This window comes from Amphiura filiformis, chromosome 10, assembly GCF_039555335.1.
Source record: "Amphiura filiformis chromosome 10, Afil_fr2py, whole genome shotgun sequence".
Taxonomy (NCBI): Eukaryota; Metazoa; Echinodermata; class Ophiuroidea; order Amphilepidida; family Amphiuridae; genus Amphiura; species Amphiura filiformis.
Window position 1 is genome coordinate 59,396,348 of NC_092637.1, and position 23,667 is coordinate 59,420,014.

At 37.5% G+C, this 23,667-nt stretch overlaps 1 protein-coding gene across 1 annotated transcript in view; it reads right to left on the bottom strand.

The window, feature by feature from the left end:
- The window catches only part of LOC140163284 (uncharacterized), a 47,256-nt gene that overhangs the window by 21,088 nt on the left and 2,501 nt on the right, over positions 1-23,667 (bottom strand). Inside the window, exons 2-9 of the mRNA XM_072186682.1 lie at positions 14,271-14,313; positions 13,512-13,690; positions 8,980-9,112; positions 7,456-7,626; positions 5,197-5,460; positions 4,706-4,809; positions 4,400-4,538; positions 1,033-1,194 (exon numbers count right to left, since the gene is read on the bottom strand). Of these exons, the coding sequence (XP_072042783.1) occupies positions 1,033-1,194; positions 4,400-4,538; positions 4,706-4,809; positions 5,197-5,460; positions 7,456-7,626; positions 8,980-9,112; positions 13,512-13,690; positions 14,271-14,313 (1,195 nt within the window). The remainder of the gene's footprint in view (positions 1-1,032; positions 1,195-4,399; positions 4,539-4,705; positions 4,810-5,196; positions 5,461-7,455; positions 7,627-8,979; positions 9,113-13,511; positions 13,691-14,270; positions 14,314-23,667) is intronic.

Below are 23,667 nucleotides of genomic sequence, written 5' to 3' on the forward strand. Positions count from 1 at the left end.
CCCAGTTTCAACAACAAACTTATGCCTACCTGCTACCAATGCAATGATAACATTATTTTTCCCTAGTACATAAATAAGTACTCCGGTAATCAGAGATTGAACCGGAGTCGAGTAAGCATACTCTTATCATCCTATACACACCCGGCATACACATCATACTGCAGTTACTGTCCGTTTTCCTATACACAATACACAATGCTCTCACCATTGACGCGTGACCCCTACAAATGATGTATGTTGGGAGAATGGACACTTGCCTAGTTAACATCACTGTGTGAAAAATAACCAGCCAATATTTTATTTATTCTCCAAAACTTCTAGCAAATATATTTCTCTAACATGACCTAAAATTACAGCTAGGTTAGATGTTCAGAAATGGTCGCACTTTTGTAAAATATGAGTGAGGGCAAGGCATAGCTAGCCAACTCCCCGTGTTATTTGAATGGAGATTTGACCGAAAATATTGGTATCGGACCGCTCACTTCTGAAGGATGCCACAAAAAACCCGGTAAAAGCTACATTTAAATTATTCTAAATAGGTTCTAGAAAATTAGCTAATTTAGGTGTTTGGAGAGGGTCGTACTTTTGTGTTTTAGGAAGGACATGTAAACGACAGATAACACAAAAAATATGAAGAAATTATTTCTAAACCGTGTTAAGTCAAAAATCATTATGTTGCTCATTTTCAAGAATGCTGGTTTACAAAAAGCACGACATTGTCTGATTTCGTGAACAAAGCCACACATAACATTGTTTCCTTTCGTTTCCTTTATAATCGGTTACCCAACTGAAGCTATGAATACCAGCTTTATTGCGATATCGCACATGAAAACAGTCACTTGTGCACAACCAGAGAAGATCCGATTTAATCAGTTGAGCTGTTTCAATGAGTGTTATCTTGGTTTAATAGCTTTTAATGGGGTTAAGTCCTGCAAAGGTCGAGATGAATTCTACTGTAGACATGACTGCATCATGTGATACAGAATCCCTCGGCAACCTTTAGATAATGTCACTATACTTTGATTACGTTACCTCCTGCTAGAAAGACTTGTTCCGCGACACTGTGTATGCTGGCCAGTTTGGCTCCTTTACTCTGGCATTGTGTCTGTGCTTGAACGAAAGTTACTCTGGCGTTGTGGTCGAAAAAGTAACAGTTCCCTTGAAACTCTTCAAAGCCGGTGTAACATACAGATACTTGATTGTACAGGAAGAAAATGAGAATAGGTTATGAGGGTATAAATGGCAATGGCTCAAATTGGTGAGCAAATCAATAGCTATCAATGATATACTGCCGACCATGGGAGTCAGTTCATCATAGTTTATATATTTTGTGTTACTCCCCCATTAGACGTTGTATCATATTTTCGTCATTTCGTCACTTCTTTCCACGGACGGCAGGTGAGCATATTCAGATTTTGATATTTCTGTTCAGATTTCATTATTTTTAGTGTTAGCAGGAACTTTCCTGGTGTTAGGAATCGTTTTAGGAATTAAAACGTTCCAAATTACTGTAGGGCATTAAGCACATAGCTCGCGAAGAGGTGGTTTAGATATCACAGTTTTCATTTTAGAATGTGTTTTGGACGCGATATTCAAAATTCCCGCGCCGAAATTGTCTAGTGCAATGACGTCATGGTTACTTGTGCTCAACTGTCAGCCTTCATTGTATTTAAGGGGGAACTACACCCATTGCATTTTTTTTGCATTTTTTTTGCATTTTGTGAAGAAATGAGAAACAGAAATTGGACAAAGTGGTATGCAAAATGAAGGGGCAAATCTTCTCGTTCAATTGGTGGCATCGGTATCAATGAAGCGTACATGCTTCTAATGGTATAAGTCAAAAGGTGGTACATCACTGATGTTTGAAATTCACTTCATTTTGGAAAGCTTACTATCAACGGATTTCGTTAAAATTTTGGATATGTGTTGCTAACACATTAGGGAAATAATGTTGATATGTAAAATGGGAATAAGTGGTCCCTGATTTCTTTTATGACTTCATGAACTTGGTGCTCCACAACTATCAAAAAACGAACCGGTTAAAATGCTTCTATTTTCAATGTTCAGCTATATTTTGTATTTTGAACTTGCGACATTATTTCACTGAAATTTAATTAAGCCATAGGTAACAGGTTACCACAACCACACTACAGCAATGTTGAAAAAGATTGTATTTTTTTGTCACCTATACCACCATATTAGGTAGTGTTCCGTAAGCTTCATTTTTGTGATTTTGGTAACTATTTTATATTTATTTGCCCAATCCATCTCAACTAGGCAATCTAAATTGTACTCACCATTTACATCCATATCCCAAGGTATTTTGTTAGTATATCCACCTCACACATTTCCATTATATATCCAGTAACAGACAAAATATCAAAATTGATGCCTCATTATGACATGTATGATATCACAGACTATTCAAAATGGATGCCTGAATTTGACCTGAACCAATTGACCTATAACCTGACCTTTGATGACCTTATGGCCTTTTTAAATCTCTTTTCCTAACAACACATTATAGAAGATACATACATGGTGTAGTATTAAATTGTCTATGTGGAAGAGATTGGGCCTATTTAATTTATTCAGTGTTATAATCAGTGAGTACATTTCCATAGATAGTATAACAAAGGATTTAATGTATTCTATTCATGTATTCTACTTGGACATGTTGAATAGAATAAATTATGGTTTGTTATGAAACATACATCTGAGTTACTAGGATACAGTAAACAAAAAAATTTATAGGGCTAAAATGATTTTCTAAAATGGTTTAAAAGCACTTTGTATGTAGAGATATTTTATAAGTTCAGGACATGAGGTGATGAACATATTTATATACTTCATAAATTTGCAACAAAAAAAAGAAGATGGGTACTGATAAAAATCAGGGTATTATACCCCCTTAAGACGTCATTGCATTGGACAACTACAGCGCCCGGGAATTTTGAATATCGCGTGTTGAGAGACGGCTGTATTAATTATTCGTTTTGGTCAATATGGGTTTATTTCAAATAAATCCATGTGATTCATGCTTGATAATTAACTTCATATAAGGCATAATGTAGAACTAGTCCTAGTTCCTCGAGGGGGGTGCGGGCGAAGCGGCCAACGAGGCGCTATAGGACTGGTGGATTTTGTAATGTCAGAGAGGGGTTGTTATGGTCCCGTACAGGCACTGAACAAGTGCTAGCATAATGTTGTGGTTGCCGGTGGTTTTGGAACTGGTGTCAAAACAGGCCACCGGACATTGATATTCAAAGGTATACAGTTAGGCCTAATCAGGTATTTTGCATTAAAACACACATATACAATAACTAATAAAGGCTCGCTTAACCGTCGGCCGTCCCAGCCACAATCCACTAGCTAGCCGTGGATTGTCGACCGTGAGAACAACCCTTTTGTTTTTCAATTATTGCTTTCAGCAATTGAACACATAGAAGGAGAACCACGAATCTGATTGTCCATGTTTATAGCAATATCGGGATTGAAGCTTTCGTGGTAAGAACAGAATCTATATAATAATACGCTATTCTCTGTCTCGGGCTCAAACTTGGTGGGTGGGTGCAGCTTGGTATGAGGAAGAACGAGTTTATATTTTTCAAGGTCAAAGGTCAAGGACGGGGTCAAGTTCAATTGAAGTCTAATTTCAAATACTTTAAATGGCAAATCTAGCCATGCCATTGTGTTGACCTTGGACTATCAAACAAAAGTTTCCACGGTGACCTTTTCGTCAGACCAACGGTTAGAGGTCAAAGGTCAAGAAAGGTAAAAATTCAAATTGCTGCTATGGAGCTCAAACTTGGTGGGTGGGTGGACCTTGGACTAACAAGCAAAAGTTTCCACAGTGACCTTTTCGTCATACCTACGGTTAAGAGGTCATAGGTCAAGAATGGTAACAATTTCAAATTGCTCCCATTGAGCTCAAACTTGGTGGGTGGGTGGACCTTGGACCAACAAACAAAAGTTTCCACGGTGATCTTTTCGTCCGACCTACGGTTAAGAGGTCATAGGTCAAGAAAGGTCAAAATTTCAAATTGCCCCACTGGAACTCAAACTTGGTGGGTATGTGGAAATTGGACTAACACACAAAAGTTCCATTGTGACCTTTTTGTCAGACCTACGGTTGAGAGGTCATAGGTCAAAAAACAAAGATTTCAAATTGCTCATGGAGCTCAAACTTGGTCGGTGGGTGTAACTTTGGCCAAGGAAGCCCAGGTTTGAGATCTGCAAAAGCCAATAACTATGACAGCCGAGAACCGCGAAATACGGGTAACCGCCTAGTATAACTATAATATTACTAGGGCTTGCCATGTTTGGTGGTCTTGTAACCATAGACCATAACAAAATTCTTATTCTTGGATATCTAGATATATACGTAAACTTTTTCTACCTTTGGGTGTTTTGCAGATATAGGCATATAATCCTAAGCATCTGTAATCTCGCCATTTGCCGTCTCCATGAGGCCACAAAGCAACGCAGTCCTGGTCTCCACCGTTTGGTTCCCCAGACTCCCAGTAAACATAATCCAACTAATAGAGATTATAGAATTAAATAATTTACTATTGAATATTAGAGGAATATAAATCAATGGCAAAAAAAGAGGAATATAAATCGCCGTAAACATACCGTAACTGCTAGAAATGAGGAGTGTGACAATAATGAGAGTAGTGAAGGTGATGAAATAAATTATACTTACTGGTGTTCCATCTTTCCATTGGAAAACGTTTTCAGTTGTCATGTCATTCAGTCCAATATAATAGCCGTCATCAGTATTACTGCCATCTTTTTGTAATTTGCTAGCTGACATACAAACAAACAAACAATAAATAAATAAATAAATAAATAAATAAATAAATAAATAAATAAATAAATAAATAAATAAATAAATAAATAAATAAATAAATAAAAATAATTTTGAAGGTGGCTACCTGCATCAAATTTGAGGACAGATGTTGCCAAAACTTGTATAGTATCCATAAATGTCTTGACGTGCTTATATGCCTCGTGGTGGCTTCCAACAACCGAGGACTTCCTCGTTTGGAATGTGTCTGCAGTTTATATGAAGTGTATGCTAGCCAAAGGCCACGGTTGCAGGATAATATAAATGCTATACAACATACATACCTGCACACCCCTACACCCCCCCCCCTGCATGACACCCACCCTACACGCGAACTCACTATTTACCTGGGCACGATTCACTAGGTGCACCAACGTTGCAATAATCCCAGCGTGTGTTGACATCGGTCGTATAACACCATGCGCTACTTTCCCCGTCGGGATTCCTACAATAGTTGTGATCACCAAGTCCCATATTAGGATACTTATCAGGAGTAACACTGTGACTTTGTGGGCTCTGGGATGTCCACTTTTGACAAGTTTTTCCCAGTTTAGTTGTTGATTTTCTACCACGATAATCGCCGCCATTTGTCATTGTGAAGCACTCAGGATCTAGGATTAAAGCAAAGTAATACAAAATAGGCGATGTTAAAAATGTTATATGAACTTTCCACGCTCCAGTACCATTTTCTATATTTATGTTGATAAACACGGTACCCCGACATGGAGATACACACATGACGCACTATACTACAAGGTCTGGCATAGTGGCCTTTTGCTCGAAAATCATGGCAAAAGGAGTATCCGGCAAGCTGCTCACCTGGATTAGGAACTACCTGACAGATCGTTCTATCAAAGTTGTCTTATCTGGCCAGTCATCAAGTTCTTCCTCCATCAATGCATCGGTTTCCCAGGGGTCAATACTGGTCCCACTCTTGTTCTCTGTGTTCATTGATGACCTGGGCGATCATGAGTGTGAAAACCAACCTTGTTTTGTGAGATTACATCTAGAGACACCCCATAGGTCATTACTGCTAGCCTGAACAGAGACCATGAGAAAATGAGGATATGGGCAGACAGATGGAACTTCGAGCCATCGAAATGTAAAGTAAGAAAGTAAGAAAGTAAAGTAAGAAAAAATCAAGAAAGAGGAATCTAATCAAGCTAGATCGTCTGTTTGGTACCACCAAACTGGCTGACAAGGAGGAGTAAGCTGAAGATCCTGGGAGTTACAGTCGACGGGCAAGTTGACCTAGACAAAGCATATTTCCAATGTCTCATCCAGAGCAGAACAGAAGCTGGGCGCCCTGAGGAGAGTTGCAAATAAACTTGATGTCAGAGGCAGAACAATCGTTTACGAGGCTCAAGTACGCAGTGTGATGGAATACGCTTCACTGTCTCAAGGGGATCTCGCTTTCACAAATGCTGCCCCAATGTTATGGAACACTTTACCAAATATCATCAGAAACTCTATCACAGTTGCTTCTTTCAAGAGCCAAACAAAAACTCATTTATTCCCGGACTAATTCTTCCACCATGTTTCATGCTGCTTTGTTTTATTTTGTTAATTAGTAATGTAAGATGTGTAGTATAAGATATTGTTTGTAAAGCGCCGAGGTCGTGTACTCGTGGTACGGCGCTATATAAAAGCTGCTTGTTATTGTTGTTGTTGTTGTTGTTGTCTTGGATGATATAGGATTACTATACTCTATCCAGAGGAAGGCACTTCGAATCATAGGCGTTAGCGAAGAGGTAGCAAGTATAGAGCTGAACATCACATCTCTCCATCAAAGACGTTAATTGGCTGCAGCAACAGTCCTCTACAAAATGCACACCAGCTTATGCCCACCAGATCTGAAGGCACTGCTACCAAAGCCATTTGTAGTCGGAAGAGCTACCCGCTCCAGCTTGTCCATGCCTTGCCATGCTCTCACAGTACCGGTTTCGAGAACCATACTGACAGAACCTGCATCCACGCTGCAGTTCACGTTTGGAATAGCCTACCAGATGGAGTAGCCGGAGACAGATCTGACAACGGCGCACCACCCTTCAAGAGCAGAGTGTATCGTATTTCACGCGTCTGATGCTTTACCAGATGCTTTACTGTACCCCTTCATTCTTGTTTTTCCCAGGCTCCTGTGAATCTCTGATTTGCCCATGTGGTTTTCCTTTATAGTGCTTAGGTGCCTAGGTCTTGGCGGTGACGACGGTTAAAACAAGTTCGCTTGTGGTGTCTTGTGAACTAGCGTTCCGTAACATTAAGATGATTTTAAAGTATTAGAATGATAAACTGATTATCACTGAGTTTCCGATGAATTATCTGGATTTAAGAAATACGATATGGAAATGAATGAAGTTGTTTTGAATTAATGTTCCAAAATAATGTGGCCGTCTTTTAGAGTATGAGCCCGGGGGGTTGGGAGGTAGCACTTGGGTGGGGGTGGGGTGGGGGGGGGGGCAAAGCAGCACTGTCTTTAACCATAGGTAGTTGACATCATGGGCAACACAAAACACAAAAATGCCTGATAGTAATTGAATGGGAGTAGCTTTTGGCGGGAAATTTGTCCGCTCAGATTGTCTTTTTTATCCGATAAAGGACATACTAACCACCACTGATGAAGAACTGTTGCTTTTCTTCGTGAATAGTCGCTAGTTTGGCCCCTTGACTTTGGCATGCGGCATCAGCTTGGACATATATTACCCGTGCAGAATGGTCAAACTTAAAGCAAGACCCATACTCATCGAAGGCATCCCATCCGTAGTCACACTTTGGTCGGGCTGTTATTGAGGTAAAAGAAACAGTAGTCTTACAAGTATAATCATGATAATAAGGTTGCTTGTTAAAAGATCATTTCTCCCATCCAGGCCATCCTCTACCAGCATATGGAATGCTATACCAGTACATGTATAGTCAGGGGCGTACCGGACCCAAACTAAGGGACCGGGGGGGGTCAGGGGCGTACCGGGCCCGAACTAAGGGACCGGGGGGAACACAATTTCCAAATCGTCCTCATAACCTTTACCGGGACAAACTGCACAATTTTAACGCTCAAATGGCCAAAATTAAGACAATATTGTGGCTGGGTCAAAGGAAGATGTGCATTGCACCTTAGAGTAAATTTTGTCCCGGTATTTCGAGCCGTTGCAATTTTGATGCAACAAAACAAACAAAAACAAAACAAAAAAACTCTGGGAGGAATCCCCGGGGAGGAACCACTTTTTGCTGATATCCAAACCAGTGGCGTAGCCAGGGCATTCTGGTCTCGAGTGCATGCGCGACTTACCCGGATGACCAGGGCTGGCATGACACATCCTGAGCAAGACAATTATGAACAGTGTAAAAGAAAAAGAAAACTGACAGAAGGAAAGGAGAAAACAAAAAAATAAAAAAGAGAAGGAAAAGAAAAAGGAGGAGAGGGAAAGAGAAGACGTGGAAGAGGAAGTAAAGCAGGCAAAAGAAAAAAAGGAAGAAGAGATGAAATGAGGAAAACAATCTAATTTAAAGAGATTTACCCGGAGCTAGCAATGAGACTGATTGTGCGAAGGGTCAATAGTCCGAAAGCCCACTTTACGGATCGTTACAAGCCCCATATCCTTACATTAACCCCGACCCTAACCTATATATAACCTAAGCCCTATTCCTATTACCCTAAACTTAGCACTAACCATACACCTAACTACCCTGACCCTAACCTATAACCTAGGCCCTTTTCTTATAACCCTAACCCTAATCCTAACCCTGTCGCTAACACTAAATCTAATTCTAGTCCTACACTAACATTAACCTAACCCAGTCCCTACACTAAATCTAACTCTAATCCTAAACTAACATTAACCAACCCATATCCCTAACACTATAACTTCAATCCTACACTAACATTAACCTAACCCTGTCCCTAACACTAAATCTAACTCTAATCATACAATAAACCCTAAACTTCGTTTCACCATAAAATACCCTAAACCATTATTTTAACACTGTTCGGACTAAAAACCGGCTGGTTGGTTACGCCCGCCCCTGATGTCAATATTGAATTGTCTCTAAATCTGATCACGTAACATGAGCAGTGATGAGATAATGCTTTTATTAATAATTCGAATGTCATTTATATATCTTCAATACAAACAGACCTGGACATCCCATTACTTCAAATCTAAGAGCGCAATACTCATTGCAGGCAGTCGGCTCGATTCTCACAAATCGTGCTTCCACAGACTGGGGAAAATTGTGAGTTGTAGTTGCTGCAGTGGACGACGTGAATACCTTCAACGAATAATTACATGTATGAAAATAAATATTCTCGGTTACAAATTATTATTGTCGATCGCTTAATTAAAATATCTTGAAACCATTATTTTTTATTACTCGAAGTTTGAATTTAAACATGCGGGTATTGCCAGGCTTTGACACAATTACTGTTTTGAAATTGTAATTAACATTGAATCTTTTCTGCAGGTGGTCTATTAAGCAAGTTACAATAGCAATGTCTTTATATGATAGTCTTGTGATGGGTCGAAAGACCAACGTTCGTTAACTGTTAACTTGATTTGGGGGTTTAAAACGTTTTTGATTCAGCTTCAGCTTCAGCTGTTGTTCTTTTGCTAATGTCAGTACTTTTGGTATCGTTATAGCCCTACACCATGGTGTAGGCCTCAGTGGCGTAGCTGCCGGGGGGACAGGGGGGCGATCGCCCCCCTGGCAAAAATTGCCTATTTGGGCTCCCGCCCTAGAGCTAGTTGGGCCCCCGCCCCTAGCGCAAGAAAAAAGAGGAAAAAGAGAGAGAGAGGAAAAAGAGGGAGAGAGGGAGAGGAGGGAAAAAGAGAGAGAGGAGGGGAAAAGAGATGGGGAATCCATACGATATGCAATACCATACGATTATTATCAATAAGCCTGGCAAAAATTGTCTATTTGGGCTCCTGCCCCCCCCCCTAGTGCAGGGGAAGAAGAGAAAGGAGGGAGAGAGAGGAAAAAGAGGGGGGAGAGAAGGTAAAGAGAAAGAGAGAATCCATAGGCCTATACGATATGTAGTGCCATACGATTATTATCAATACTCGACAATATACTTGACTTCTTGAAAACAAAGAAATAGAAATCTTTTGAAATGCTAATTGCACAAAAGCACCTATAGGAGCAGTATATTGACTAAAACAAATAAAACAATAAAAGGGCCAACCCAAAAAGAAAAGCCGAAAAAGGTGGTTAAGAAGGCTGTGTCCGACATGTTTCTTGTATTGCATGCCCCGACACAAAATTGGCCGATTTATTCATTTACCACTGAGCTATTTCAAACTTAGAGCCAGATTTACCATTAGACCAGATGGGTACGGTCCAGGCCCCTAAAATAGCCTAAGGTATGTGCCCCAAAACACCATGTTTTGGACCGAAATATGGTAATATTGCAAAATTTTGCGCACTTCGCGCGCACTGGCCTTTACATCAAATTTACCTTCATTTTGGCCTCAAATTGTCTAAAATTGGAAATAAGCAAGAATTATGGCCAAAATTTAGTTCTATTAAGACCAAATTAGTAATAAAACAGCAACTTTTTCTTGTGGAGCGCGCAATTTCTTTGAAAAAGTAATAACCCCGTTTACCATTTCCCCTCTTGGGCCACTGTTTGCCAAATTTAAACTTATTTCCTTTGTTTTTTCTTTTCTTTGATAAATTAGAAAGTGTACTTTTCTTTGAAAGTAGGCCTACACTTTCTTTTCGATGGGGGTGCGTCGCACCACCCGCACCTACCCCCATTTTTATTTGGTGGGTTTGCCCCCCCGGAAAAAAATCCCAGCTACGCCACTGGTAGGCCTACACACTGTCTTGTTTGAATTTGTTTGTACCTCGATTTCCAATACAATATACCATGCTAGCGTTTTGGTACTAACTAATCATTATTTTGATGATTTCCTTTATCTCAAAAGTCATGAAGTTGACTGGCATGGCACGCCACGCATGTATCGTGATGTTCGTTATTTTGTCATCGATTATCCTTTAAAGATATCTTAAAAATTAAGTTGAATTTCCAATCTGTTTTATAATTTGACCAATGTTACGAATCATCTGACTTTAAGGGCCGCTACAGACTTTATAGAGAATACTCGATGTAACTAGACCGGCTTCGTTATTTAATCTAGTCCAATTCTATTTCCAGTAATATTCAACTTGTAACGAATATTTGATGACGTAATATAGATATTTTAACCAGACATTATTTATAATTATTTTCACCAGACATTCGACATGATAATTATGTAATAGATTTTCCAGCAACACACATTCGTTAGAAGATAAAAATGAATTGAAATAGATTGAATAATGTCTTGTTAACTGAACGAATATTCTACGTCGAAAATTTGGAGTCTGCGTGTCCCTTAAAATACTCATCGCTTTTAAATCAGTATAATTTAATATACTAACCTTTGTTGCTCCATTCGTTTCTGTTATATATTGTAAATTGCACTCCGTTATTCCGTTTTTACTTTGAAAGCCGTTACACGCTTGTCAGATACCGCTCCTTGCGTCTGTAGGCCGGTCACTATTCCTCTTTTAGCCTCACCTAAATCCACCTATAACATTATTACAGCATAATAATAACAAATAACACACCACCAAGCCCATATTATTTATGGGAGGGGGTTGAAGGACTAAAAGTAGATTTCTTTCAGAAAATAATCGGTTTAAGTTGCATTCAAAAAGTGGACTTTAATCCAGTCGTTAAAATTACAAAATTTTGAATTAAATCTTTTACTGGAACTTACTTTTACAACTTGCTACTTTGCGTCTGATATCATCAGACTTCATCAGGCAACTGACCCGCTGGGCAAGATTTTTGTGATTTGGATCAAGGAAATCACTTTAAGCGAAGGTGAAACAATAACATCGTATGACATAATCGCCTTGTTCATATGTATTCACCGGATTTTGCACTGAAAGTTGTACAAGAGTGTTTGAACAGTGACACTACCTTGAGCGAACGGATAAATCTAAGTGTGGATCTAATCGTGGAACTCGTAAGCATATATTTGTTTAAACACCACATACTTCTCATATCAAGGAAAATTCTACAAACAACAACATGGAGTGGAGATGGGGTCACCAGTTAGCCCGCTAGTTGTTAACCTTTGTATGGAAAGCTTCGAGCAGAAAGCCTTGCAATCATACCCTTGCGTTAAACCTAGACTCTGGCTGCGTTTTGTCGATGACACCTTTGTAATTACCGAGCGCACCGAATTAGAAGGTTTCTTTCAGCACATCAACAAGTTAGACGATAACATCAAATTTACCCAGGAAAGGTGTAAAGACGGCATGGCAACCTAGCATTCTTACTGTCTGATCAATGTGACGAACGATGGCTCGCTAACTTCTAAAGTATACAAAAAACCCGCGCACACGGATCATTATTTACAATTTATTTATTTATTTATTAAAACTTCTTTTGCCTGGGTAACAAAACTCAGTGTAAACACTGTTTTTCAGTTTGGCCCAGGGGTCAAACTTAAAACATCAAAAAAAAACAATACATATTAAAATTCATTATAAAAGTATATAACAGATTGCAATTTGGATCAATTGGGAGTAATAAGAACTCTACAGTACAGAGCAGATACCATCATTAACGAAAGCTAACTAATCCCAGAGTAGCAAGTTGTAAAAGTAAGTTCCAGTGAAAGATTCAATTCAAGATGTATTTTGAAGACCTCACTGACTTCTTGTTCTCAAAGGGTCAAAGTTCCTTGTGGGCTTTTTGAGCATTTTGCCTGGGTAATGCTCTTGATATGTGCTCTTTGCATTATGTAACCATCAGTGTGATGCCAGCATGACATGATGTGTGGCACTTGTCTTGTCCACACGTCGTTGTAGGGAGCCTTTGTCACTGCACTACATTGTAATCGTTCAAAAATGGCGATAATTTCATTATCTCGTTTGTATGTTGTTTTTGTTCCTACTGCAGTTACTGTTCATTTTCCAATACACAATACACAGTGCTCTCACCATTGATGCGTGACCTCTACAAACAGTGTATGTTAGAGGTCATAGGCCATTGCCTAGTTAACGTCACTGTGTGAAAAGTAACCGGCCAATATTTATTGTACTCTCTGAAATTCTAGGCAATATAGTTTTGTAACATGTCCTAAATTTTTAGCTAATTTAGATATTTGGAAATATTCGCACTTTGGTGTTTTAGCAAGTAGGGCACGGCATGGCCTGCAAAATTCCCTGTGTAGGCCTAAATCGAATGCAACTTTTAGTGACTATCACTCAATAATGCCCTCTCTTTCGAAGGGCATTAAAGCTAAACCACTTGTACTTTGTACTTGATGTGAATCAAGAATAATGTATACATTACATGTAGGCTAAAAACTGAGTATGTGGGGCATCTGCAAATGTTCGTACCTCCCTGATATGTAAATGACAGATAACAGCAAAATCAGCTCCCATATCTGTCCATAACTTTGGTCAGTGCAGCGAGCCAGGGAATTTCAAGTGGGTGATTATTGATTGGCAAGTGCCATATTTGGGCATAAGTGCAGTGCACCATTCAATGTGGAGGTTTAATTAAGTACTGCAAAAGTCGAATCATGTTTGCTGTGCAGTATAACTGCATGTATGGGACATTAAAACTGACACGAATGAATATACCTATATCATTCACTCTGTATCATACCTGTATCCACGGAGTAGTGGTATCGGTTACATCCGGAACCCATGGTCCATATGGTTCCAAGTTGAACCGGGCTGTAGAAGGACCGTAGAAATCATTGTTATAGTTCAACCAACTAGAGGCAGTAAGGGCCAAATTTGGGATTTCACCGCTTGCCATTCCCAATGCTGAGCCTGAACACGCTGTTGATAGAGGGTAAAAGTCTCGGTTGTTAAATGCAATTTGTTGAAAGTTCAAAATTTAAAAAGTGCTTCCAATTTGATGCATGGTGTAATCATGGCGATAAGTTTAAATCTTCTATTCAAATCCGAACGATCAAGTACATATTTGAACTGTGCCACTATTAGTATTTTTAAAATAAGAAAACAAATGCGGATGAAGTGAAATATAGATAAGCTTGGTGAGAAAACAGACATCCATTAGAGAAAGGCTACAATGTATGATAACTTAAAACCTGCCCCAGTTGGAATAGGTCAGGAGAAGTTATAAATATACACCGTGTAGTCGGATAACTTCCCAATTAAAATTGAAAATTACCAATTTTCCAGCTAAATGGCTAACAAAATGTAAAAATTGTTAAGAATACGCGCGAAGCGCCCAAAAATTTGCAGATTTGGTATAAAGCATGTGGAATATAGTGGATAAACAGACACTGGGAAATGAGAAAAGAAAATATTAATATACAAAGTAGGCCGGCCAGCCCTATGGGCCGATGTTTACTGACCAGCTAGTTTGGCGGCCGGGGAGGCTGGGTTTACTTACAAGCAACACGTAAATGAGTCATATCAAGTCTTTTGTCCTCTACCTAAATAGAAATCATATTTGTAAAATTTGTAAGGTTCATAATTGGCGAACAAATTTTAGAATGAACTTTAATAGAAAAAGTGCAATAGTCTCGTATATTTAGAAAAAGTGTAATCCCGTAGTATTTATTAGGCCTATTTTAAAAAACTTGGTCGAGTTTTCTTAAAGCCATATTATAACATTTGCTGAGGTGAACGCCCTCAATAGTTTTTTCAAAATTCTGTTTTTTACATGATTATATTGTACTTTATTAAACTAACATACCCTGAAAAAATTAAGACTATAGGTGCTGTAGTTTTGTCATAATCCGAGATTTTGAATAAAACGCTGATTCAGCGTTTTATTATTACGATGGAAATATTAGTCGAACGCGTACACGATAATGACAACACAGTACGTGCATTGCGTGCGGGATACACATCAAAGGATAGTAGGCCTACCGTAACACAACCGACGGAGTGATACACATTGGCGACATCGGCGCTGGTAGTAAATTCCAAATTTCTTTGCTGTACCTCGGTTGTTTGGCTCAAAATTAAAAGGGGACATATCTGATAATAAAAGCTAACATTTTATGGCAAAGAAATACTTATCTATTTGGAATGAAAATGTAATAATATTGCTTTAAGTTTAACAACAATTAGAGTCTTTCAAAAAGAATCAGGTGTATAGTAATTTGTTCTAACTTTCCATTTTCATATCTACCCTATTCTGCGCTGATCTTACAATTAGTGATTTGAGGCATAAAAATATACCTACATAATGACTCTGCCTTATATAACTCTCCATCCAGCAAGAAACTCATTGAAATGCAAACTTTCAAATCAATATCACTACCATAGGCCTATTGAAATTCAATTAATATGCCATGCAGATAATAACCTTGACCCAATAATTATTAGGTTTCCAATTAAGCTAAGCAAACATTACTGGGTAGATAACAGGAACTAAATTTCGTCAGTTGGAAGTAATTGAGTAAATCGCCTGTATCAAAACAGCAGTGTATTTTTCATATAATGCAGTAATATGCTCAGCCTTATCACAAAATAAACAATAGCATTGACCTTACCCACCAATCAGTAAAGCCTATTTATAATAATCATGTGATGGCTCAATCCAATAGTAAACATGCTTATTAAAAAAATAGTCCTGGTTGCCATTGTCTCAATACAAGATAAGATGTGCTAAAAAGCCCTTGTCAGTGGGGCAGGATTTGATAAAGGGATATAAACCTGGGTATGAGACATTGGGAATTATTTCCTATCCTCTTAACCACAGGGTTGATGGGCTACAATAGGATAAACTGTGCATATGAGATATGGGTTCAAGTGGGGGAAATGTTCACTCCGTGAACAACAAAAAAGACAGAGGTTTATCATGTTTATTAGCGCCAAGTCTACTTCCACTTCAAATCTATTGAAATCCACCATTTATTCTTGTTATTCTATTCATTTCTATTCATCATTCGTAATGCAGGAATCGCGTCAATCGCTAGTAAAATACACATAATTTTCTTTAGCACCGGCGTCTCGCAATTACATTAAAAATGCTCTAATGTTCTTACAATTATAGACTCATAGTCGCTTTTTATATCATCAAATTGCAACATATTTTCTATATTATTATCATCAAGGGAAGATAAGGCGGCCCAATAAATTTGACTCGCCAAAAAGTAAAAAACTACAAAACAAAAAAAAAAAACAAAAACGAAATATATATATATATATATGATAACAAGTATACTTTACAAGTGACCAACTTTGGAATTTTGAGTGCTCAAACCCATTACAGGTGAGCTATATAAACAAAATCAAATTATAGACCTCTGGCAAGGCAACCGTTACTTAAAGTTTCACGGAGTACCCTCACTTAGGCCTACGATCATTGGGTAAACCGATCATCAGACGGATGATCGGTTTACCCAATGATCGTAAGTGAGGGTAGGCCTACTCCGTGAAACTTTAAGTAACGGTTGCCTTGCCAGAGGTCTATACTTTGAATTTGTTTATATATATATATATATATATTTTAAAAATCAATAAAAAAAATCACAAAAACAGCCAAAAACGAAAACTTACCAGTGTATTTGGTTCATCGTCAAGAAACCCAAAGCCGCTAGCAAACAGCACTAGTAAACAAATTAAGACCAGGGAAGTGCAGATCGGAGGTGACATTCTCGACTTGTTATGGCAAACACCGTGAACAAAATGCCCATCATGAGGATAAAACTATCTATATATTCACATGGTGTCAATTATTTTATTTTATTGATTTGCTGTGGGCATGGTAGAAGCCTACACGCATTTTTCAAATTCAGAAAACCGATAATTAACTAGGTTACCGAAAGCGGGTTTAAATATTTATTTTCAATATCATTTCATTAACTATATATTTATTTTGACCCCATTTGTACAGGTTTGTTATAATTACTAGTATAGTCAATTACAGCAGCTAAAGGGAGTATCCCATCATGCATTGCAGTCTATCTGCTTGCTCCATAGCAAATGTGTTCAAAATATTGTTGCGAACCCTTATTTTGGAGTATCACAATGATTATTAACTAATATAGGCCTACAGAAACACGACAACTAAGAGCAAGACATTGATGATTCACTTAAGGGGGTACTACACCCCTGGCAAATTTTGTGCCTATTTTTGCACTTTTCTCAAAAATTATAACACATTGGTGACAAGTAAGATATGTATATTATAGGGGCAAGGACAACAACTACTGTACTGAAAATTCAGCAGCTCTAAGAAAGTAGTTATTGATTTATTGATCAAATATTGGTTTTCCCTCATTTTTGACTGTAACTCCACAACTGTTGTCTGTGATGAAATAAAATTCCCCGTGCAGTAGTTGTAGTCCTTGCCCCTATAATATACATTATCTTACTTGTCCCCAATGTGCTATAATTTTTGAGAAAAATGCAAAAATAGGCACAGAATTGGGCAGGGGTGTAGTACCCCCTTAAGGTTTTATTGTAACGTATATGATCATGAACATGCTGCGAATACTTCGAATAAACAACTGACTCCGAATAAACAAAAGACTCTGAACTGAATGATTACTCTTACCAAGCACGTGGCTTATATAGGGCTCATTAGCATACGATCAAAACTTTGTAGGGGTCAAACTGCAGATTTCAGGGAGGTCAACCACACATTTTTTTGAAGTAACCCTCGGGCGATATCCACACCTATATTTTCTGGGCCCAGATCTGTGGGTTTGTACTCGCCAAACTATTTGTAGGATTGCACGTCCTTGGATCTGAATCTGTGGATGATTTGTTCTCGCCAAACTATTTGTAGGATTGCACGTCCTTGGATCTGAATCTGTGGATGATTTGTTCTCACCAAACTATTTGTCCCGCTATTTGTCGGAGTGCACGTCCTTGGATCTGAATCTGTGGTTGATTTGTTTACCCTGAATATTAGCTACTCTAATTGTTTTAGTGTCATAAATTAATGATATAAGACAAATCTTATATAGGCCATAATCGTGCATAATTATTATCAAACATGATCTAGCAGGATCATAACAATATAAACAAGAGCCGCTTAGATTTTGAGAGCTATGGATAGTTTCACAATACTTTAGAGATCATATTTTTTCAAACAAAAGTCTAAGCTTCCCTGATATAAGCGAGTAATTGAAAGTTGAAGTGAAGGATTTTGTGTACACTTTCTATGGCATGTGCAGTTCTACTATGGTACCGCAGAGCATGATGGGATATACCTATCAGCTGCTGTGATAGTCAATGGTTAGAATTGTTATATTCTTAAGGTAGATATAACCGTACTAAACCCCTTGATAAATTTGTAACTATTTTTGCATTTTTCTCAAAAATAAATAACACACTCGTAACAAAAGTTATGTACTATATTATAGGGGCAAGGTGTCCAGTTACTACACTGGATGTTCAGTGACTCAAGACAAGCGGTACGTTATTTAAGAAAAGAGGCACCGCTAGAATGTATCTCATTTCTTGACATTAGATAATGAACCACTTGTCTTGAATCACTGAAATTTCAGTGAAGTAATTGGATTCCTTGAACATCTTGAAATATACTTTTGTTACCAGTGTGTAGTCATTTTTTGAGAAAAATGCAAAATTAGTCATAAAATTTATAAGGGGTGTTGTACCTCCTTAATCTGTATTGCCCATATCTAATCGCTCAGAGCGTGTTTATGAACCTGTTTAAAGAAAAAAAACCAAAAAAAAACCCAGCATTCTAGAAACTCTTTGCGTTTGGCGAAAAGAGGAGTGCCTGAGACAGCATACTACGGGGACGGTCAATAAGCCCGGTCAATAAGTTCCCGCAGCTATGGTATATCTCCGCTTATGCATGACGTTGATGACTGTTACTTACCATAAATAAGAGTTTGTACTTTTGCCTTTCAAAACAAATATGCATTAGCGATGTTGAACACTTTATTATGTAATGACAAAATTTAGCATAAACACCATAGCGTATGGACACTGCCTGATTTATGGTTAAAAGTTGAGGTATTGTTAATTACATAATTCCAAATATCTCAAGAATGAAAGGTTTTGTAACTTTGTAGACCGATAACATAGGGTTGATGCTATACTCTTTTTAGACCTACACTATTTTTAGTAAAGATAAGGGATGTTGTTAAAAAGGAGGTGAAAAGTTACCTATTGAAAAAGCTCAAATAAGCGATCAAAGCAACTATATTTATTACTAGGCTGGTCCTGGTTTCTTTAATATTCAAAAAGGTTATAACTGATTTTGTACTGTTTTTGATATTGTAATATTGTCTGTTGTTAATTTATTCTAAATGTAGAGTGCAATAGATATTTTACTATGTTATATCTTCACTATGGCTCAAGGACCACAATGGAATTAAGTTTACTTTTATGTGTACTTTTTGTGTTTTTATCCTTGGTATATGTAATGAAGTGAAATGAAGGAATCATGTTGAATAGCTCTAATTTTGAGTAGGCCATTGTTCTTTACATAAGAGATAGCAAGATTAATCGACGGCCAAATTTAACAAATAGTGCTGCAGAATGGTGAAACCATTGTTAATGTTTGGTGAAAAGTGTGAAATTTGGCTCAGATGTAGTATTCAGTCTGGTAAACAATTCTAGGGGGAGGGGCAAAAATATTTTGTCCAATATGGTCGCCAGAGTGGTCATCGAACTTTATACAGGGAAAAAATTCGAAGTTGTTCAAAATGTAGTTATAAACCATGCCAACGTGTTCTCTTGGTCACAAGGATCCAGAAAAAGTATAGTTTGACCTATGTACGTTTCTCAAGTTATAAGCAAAAAGGTCAAAGGTAAAGGTTTGACATCTACAGGGCTCAAATTTGAAAACTTGCTCCGATTGTTGTCAAAATGGTCTCAAATTCTTCATTTCATTTGGTCTCAAATTTGAGCAGTTTTGAATTTTGACCCTTGTGCTATCTTTGACCTCAGAAATAACTTTGACCTTGTAAATCTTGATAATTCTTCAGCCCCCCCCAATACTCTCATTTTGTACCTCACATAGAATTAATCACTAAAGAAAAACACTTTACCTGGCAAAACCACCTGATAAAACAATGGTTTGCAGCCCAACTGTTAGGTGAGATATGTCCCGTCCTGGCCAAGGTTTTCAGTGGGGTTTTTTTTTTTTATTTTTTTGGAAGAGGGGCAGACCCCCAGCACCCCCTCCCCAGATTCTGCCATTGGGGTGGCCGTGGGTGTGTGAAGGAGGGGTCATGCATCATGCATGTTTATGTCTAATTAATTGATGACATAGTTGTATGCAGCCTTTAACTTAAAAACATGCTCTGTAAACAATATTCATAGACAAATCTTTCTTTCATTTAATTCAGTCTGATAACCAAAACGTTGACAAACACAATGTACAGGGTGTCTCAATAAAAATAGGCCCTATGGAAAGTGGTGCATAACTAAAAATATCGACAGTAAAATACAAATTTTCTTAAAGATTAAAAAACCATGAAGTGTCTGCTTAACAGTGGTGCAAAATGATCCAAATCCGTTCATGCGTCACTGAGATAATTAAGTTTGTACATATAGACACATTTTTTTACCATTCCAATGGGGTAATACACGTTAACAATAATTGTAGTTTATTATAAAAGAAAACGCCTGGTGTTGCTGAGTAGAAGTTCAAAATCAATCAATCAATCTCCCAAAGAATGTTTTTCACATGTTTCTCTTTGGGTTAAGGGCTCGGATAGCAACGTTTGCACAGTATTTTGGGACCTGAGAGCACACCAGACATATCTAATACGAGGAATGTCCTTCTGATGTCAAATATTTTTTCCTTTTTTTTTGAAATTCGCGATATAACACACATTTTATGGCAAATTATTAAAATTTGATATCTTTTGTATTTTTGATATTTAACCATCCTCGAAGTAAACTTCATCAATCTAATAATATGTACTTAGGGCATCAGTTGAAAATTTTAACCTTTCATATTGAAGACCCATTTTTTGTGTGTGTTTTGTGTTTTTGGGAAAAAATCTTTTTATGATAGACAGCTTTTCGTCCCAGTTACATTTTAAGTACGTACATATCAATTAGTTTATACAATTCACTTACAGGACTGTAAAATTTCAAAAATATCAATTTTTAATCATTTGCCATAAAAGCGGCATCATGTCGCGTATTAAAAAATATTTGATATCAGATGGACATTCATCATTTTCAAAATGCAATTCAATATTTCTGATGTGCTCTCAGGTCCCACAAAAACACATTAAAATGTCGCTGTTCATGTATACATTTGTCAAGCAACAGTAGGGCTGAACTTTATATTGAAGTGGCTGAAATATTTGATTCAAAAGAAATTGGTTCTCAAAATGAAATGTCCAGGTGATAGTATTGATCTTGATGGTGAAATAAACAAAAATTGATAAACAACATCAATAACAGAAAAGAGGCATAACGCATCATTGCGATTTGCTAGTTCACATCATATTGCGAATGGTAGTGAGCTTGGCAAATATTGCATTGATATTACAGATATACTTCTGTAGGTTATGTGGTTCTCGAGTTATGTAGTAAATACTGTGCAAATGTTGCTATCCGAGCCCTTAACCCAAAGAGAAACATGTTGAAAACATTCTTTGGGAGATTGATTGATTGATTTTAAACTCCAACTCAGCAACACTTGGCGTTTCCTTTTATTTCTTTTATAATAAACTACAATTATTGTTAACGTGTATTACCCCATTGGAATGGTAAAAAAATGTGTCTATTTGTACAAACTTAATTATCTCAGTGACGCGTGAATGGATTTGGATCATTTTTGCACCACTGTTAAGCAGGCACTTCATGGTTTGTGAATCTTTAAGAAATTCTTTATTTTACTGTCGATATTTTAAGTTATGCACCACTTTCCATAGGGCCTATTTTAATTGAGACACCCTGTATCATGTACATGGTGTAATATACATATAGGCAATTCCAACACATGAAAAATACTCAGAACTTTAAACTACAAGTGCTACATTAGCACATCAGACACAACAAATTGCATTTTGAATACGAGGAATCAGGAATGTCCTTCTGATATCAAATAATTTCGATTTCATTTTTGAAATTTGCAATATAATATAAATTTTATGGCAAAATATTAAAAGTTGATATTTTTGACATTTAACAGTTGTCAAAGTAAACTTTATAAATCGAAAAGAAATGTGTACCGGTACTTAAAGTGATGTTGAGACATTTCATTTTAAAAGGTCATCACTAATAATTATGACATTTTTAAAACTAAACTGGCCTCAAAAAGAAACTTATATTTTTCACAAGGTCATATCTTAAAATCCTCTCCATAAAAATGAACACAAATTGCACACAGGATTACTTCAATACTCTACTCTAAACACATGTCAGTAACCAAGCAGTTGTCCAACTGACACAACAGCAAAATGCACTGACATGGAGCACCTTCCTGGACCAAGATTCACATCCCAACAGATTTTTTTTGTTGGGTTCCAATTATGCGCCTGTACATGAACAAAAATTACACACAGGATAACTTCAATACTCTACTCTAACCACATGTCAGTAACCAAGCAGTTGTCCAATTGACACAACAGTAAAATGCACTGATACGGAACAGCTTCCGGGACCACATTCACAGGTGAATAACTGCAACCCAACAAAAGACATCTGTTGGGATGTGAATTTTGGTCCAGAAAGGTGTTCCATGTCAGTGCATTTTGCTGTTGTGTCAGTTGACCAACTGCTTGGTTACTGACATGTGTTTAAGTAGAGTATTGAAGTAATCCTGTGTGCAATTTTTGTTCATTTTATGGAGAGGATTTTAAGATATGACCTTGTGAAAAATTATAAGTTTCTTTTTGAGGCCAGTTTATTAGGAGAAGCACACCCTGTGATATTTTATTATATTCATTTTCACCAGAGGGATCACATCTGTTAAAACTGCCAAATCAGCCGTTTTTTAGGTAAAAAATACCTAAATATCACGGGGGATCACTCATGTATAAAAGTTGTAAGCATCTGTGTGAATTCACTTTCAAAAATGACCCTAAGCTAGGATGTCGAAAATGTGTCAAACTAACCCTAAACAAGGATTTTACTGAAATAAAAACAGCCTAAGCAAGGAATTGGTTTGAAATGTACCCCTAAACAATAGACATTGCCCCTAAACAAGGATAGACATTGGCGTGTGTCGGTTCAGTAAGCTTAAAATTGGTGCTGTTGAAGTCGGCTCCGATTTTTTACAAATCTGGTTGGTAAAATTGCTCAGAAACCACTCTTTTGTGCTGAATAATTTGAAAAATAAACACTAATGTCCTTTAATTGTATGGGTAATTTTAAAAACTACCCTAAGCGAGGATCGTCCTTAAAAAAACACCCCTTCTTTTTGTAAAATGAGTTTTGAGACCCTAATCGCGGATCCTCGTTTTGCTTTTCAAAACCACCCTAAATCCATGTTTTCTTTCACGCGGATCCTTACAACTTTCATATAATTATGTGACCCCTCAGCACAACTGAGCCCTGAAGTCGCCAATCATCATTTTTGAGATATTCAACCAAAATATTCTGCTTGAAATTAGCTTTAAAATGATGTATATCATGTCTATAGTACTTGACATTTAAGTAGTGAAAAATCAATAAAACAGTCAATAAATCCTTTGTTTCCTATTGTTTATTGGTAAGTTCAATGGAGCATATCTCAATAGTGGCACTGGCTACATCCGGGCTCAGTTTAGTTCACCACGTAAACTTGTATGGCTCAAAATTCGGACCGCTCGCCAATAACAGATGTACAGATAGTATCAGTTTGTGAATGAGGACATCGTATAAGTTCCTTGTACTAGGCTCAGTTGTGG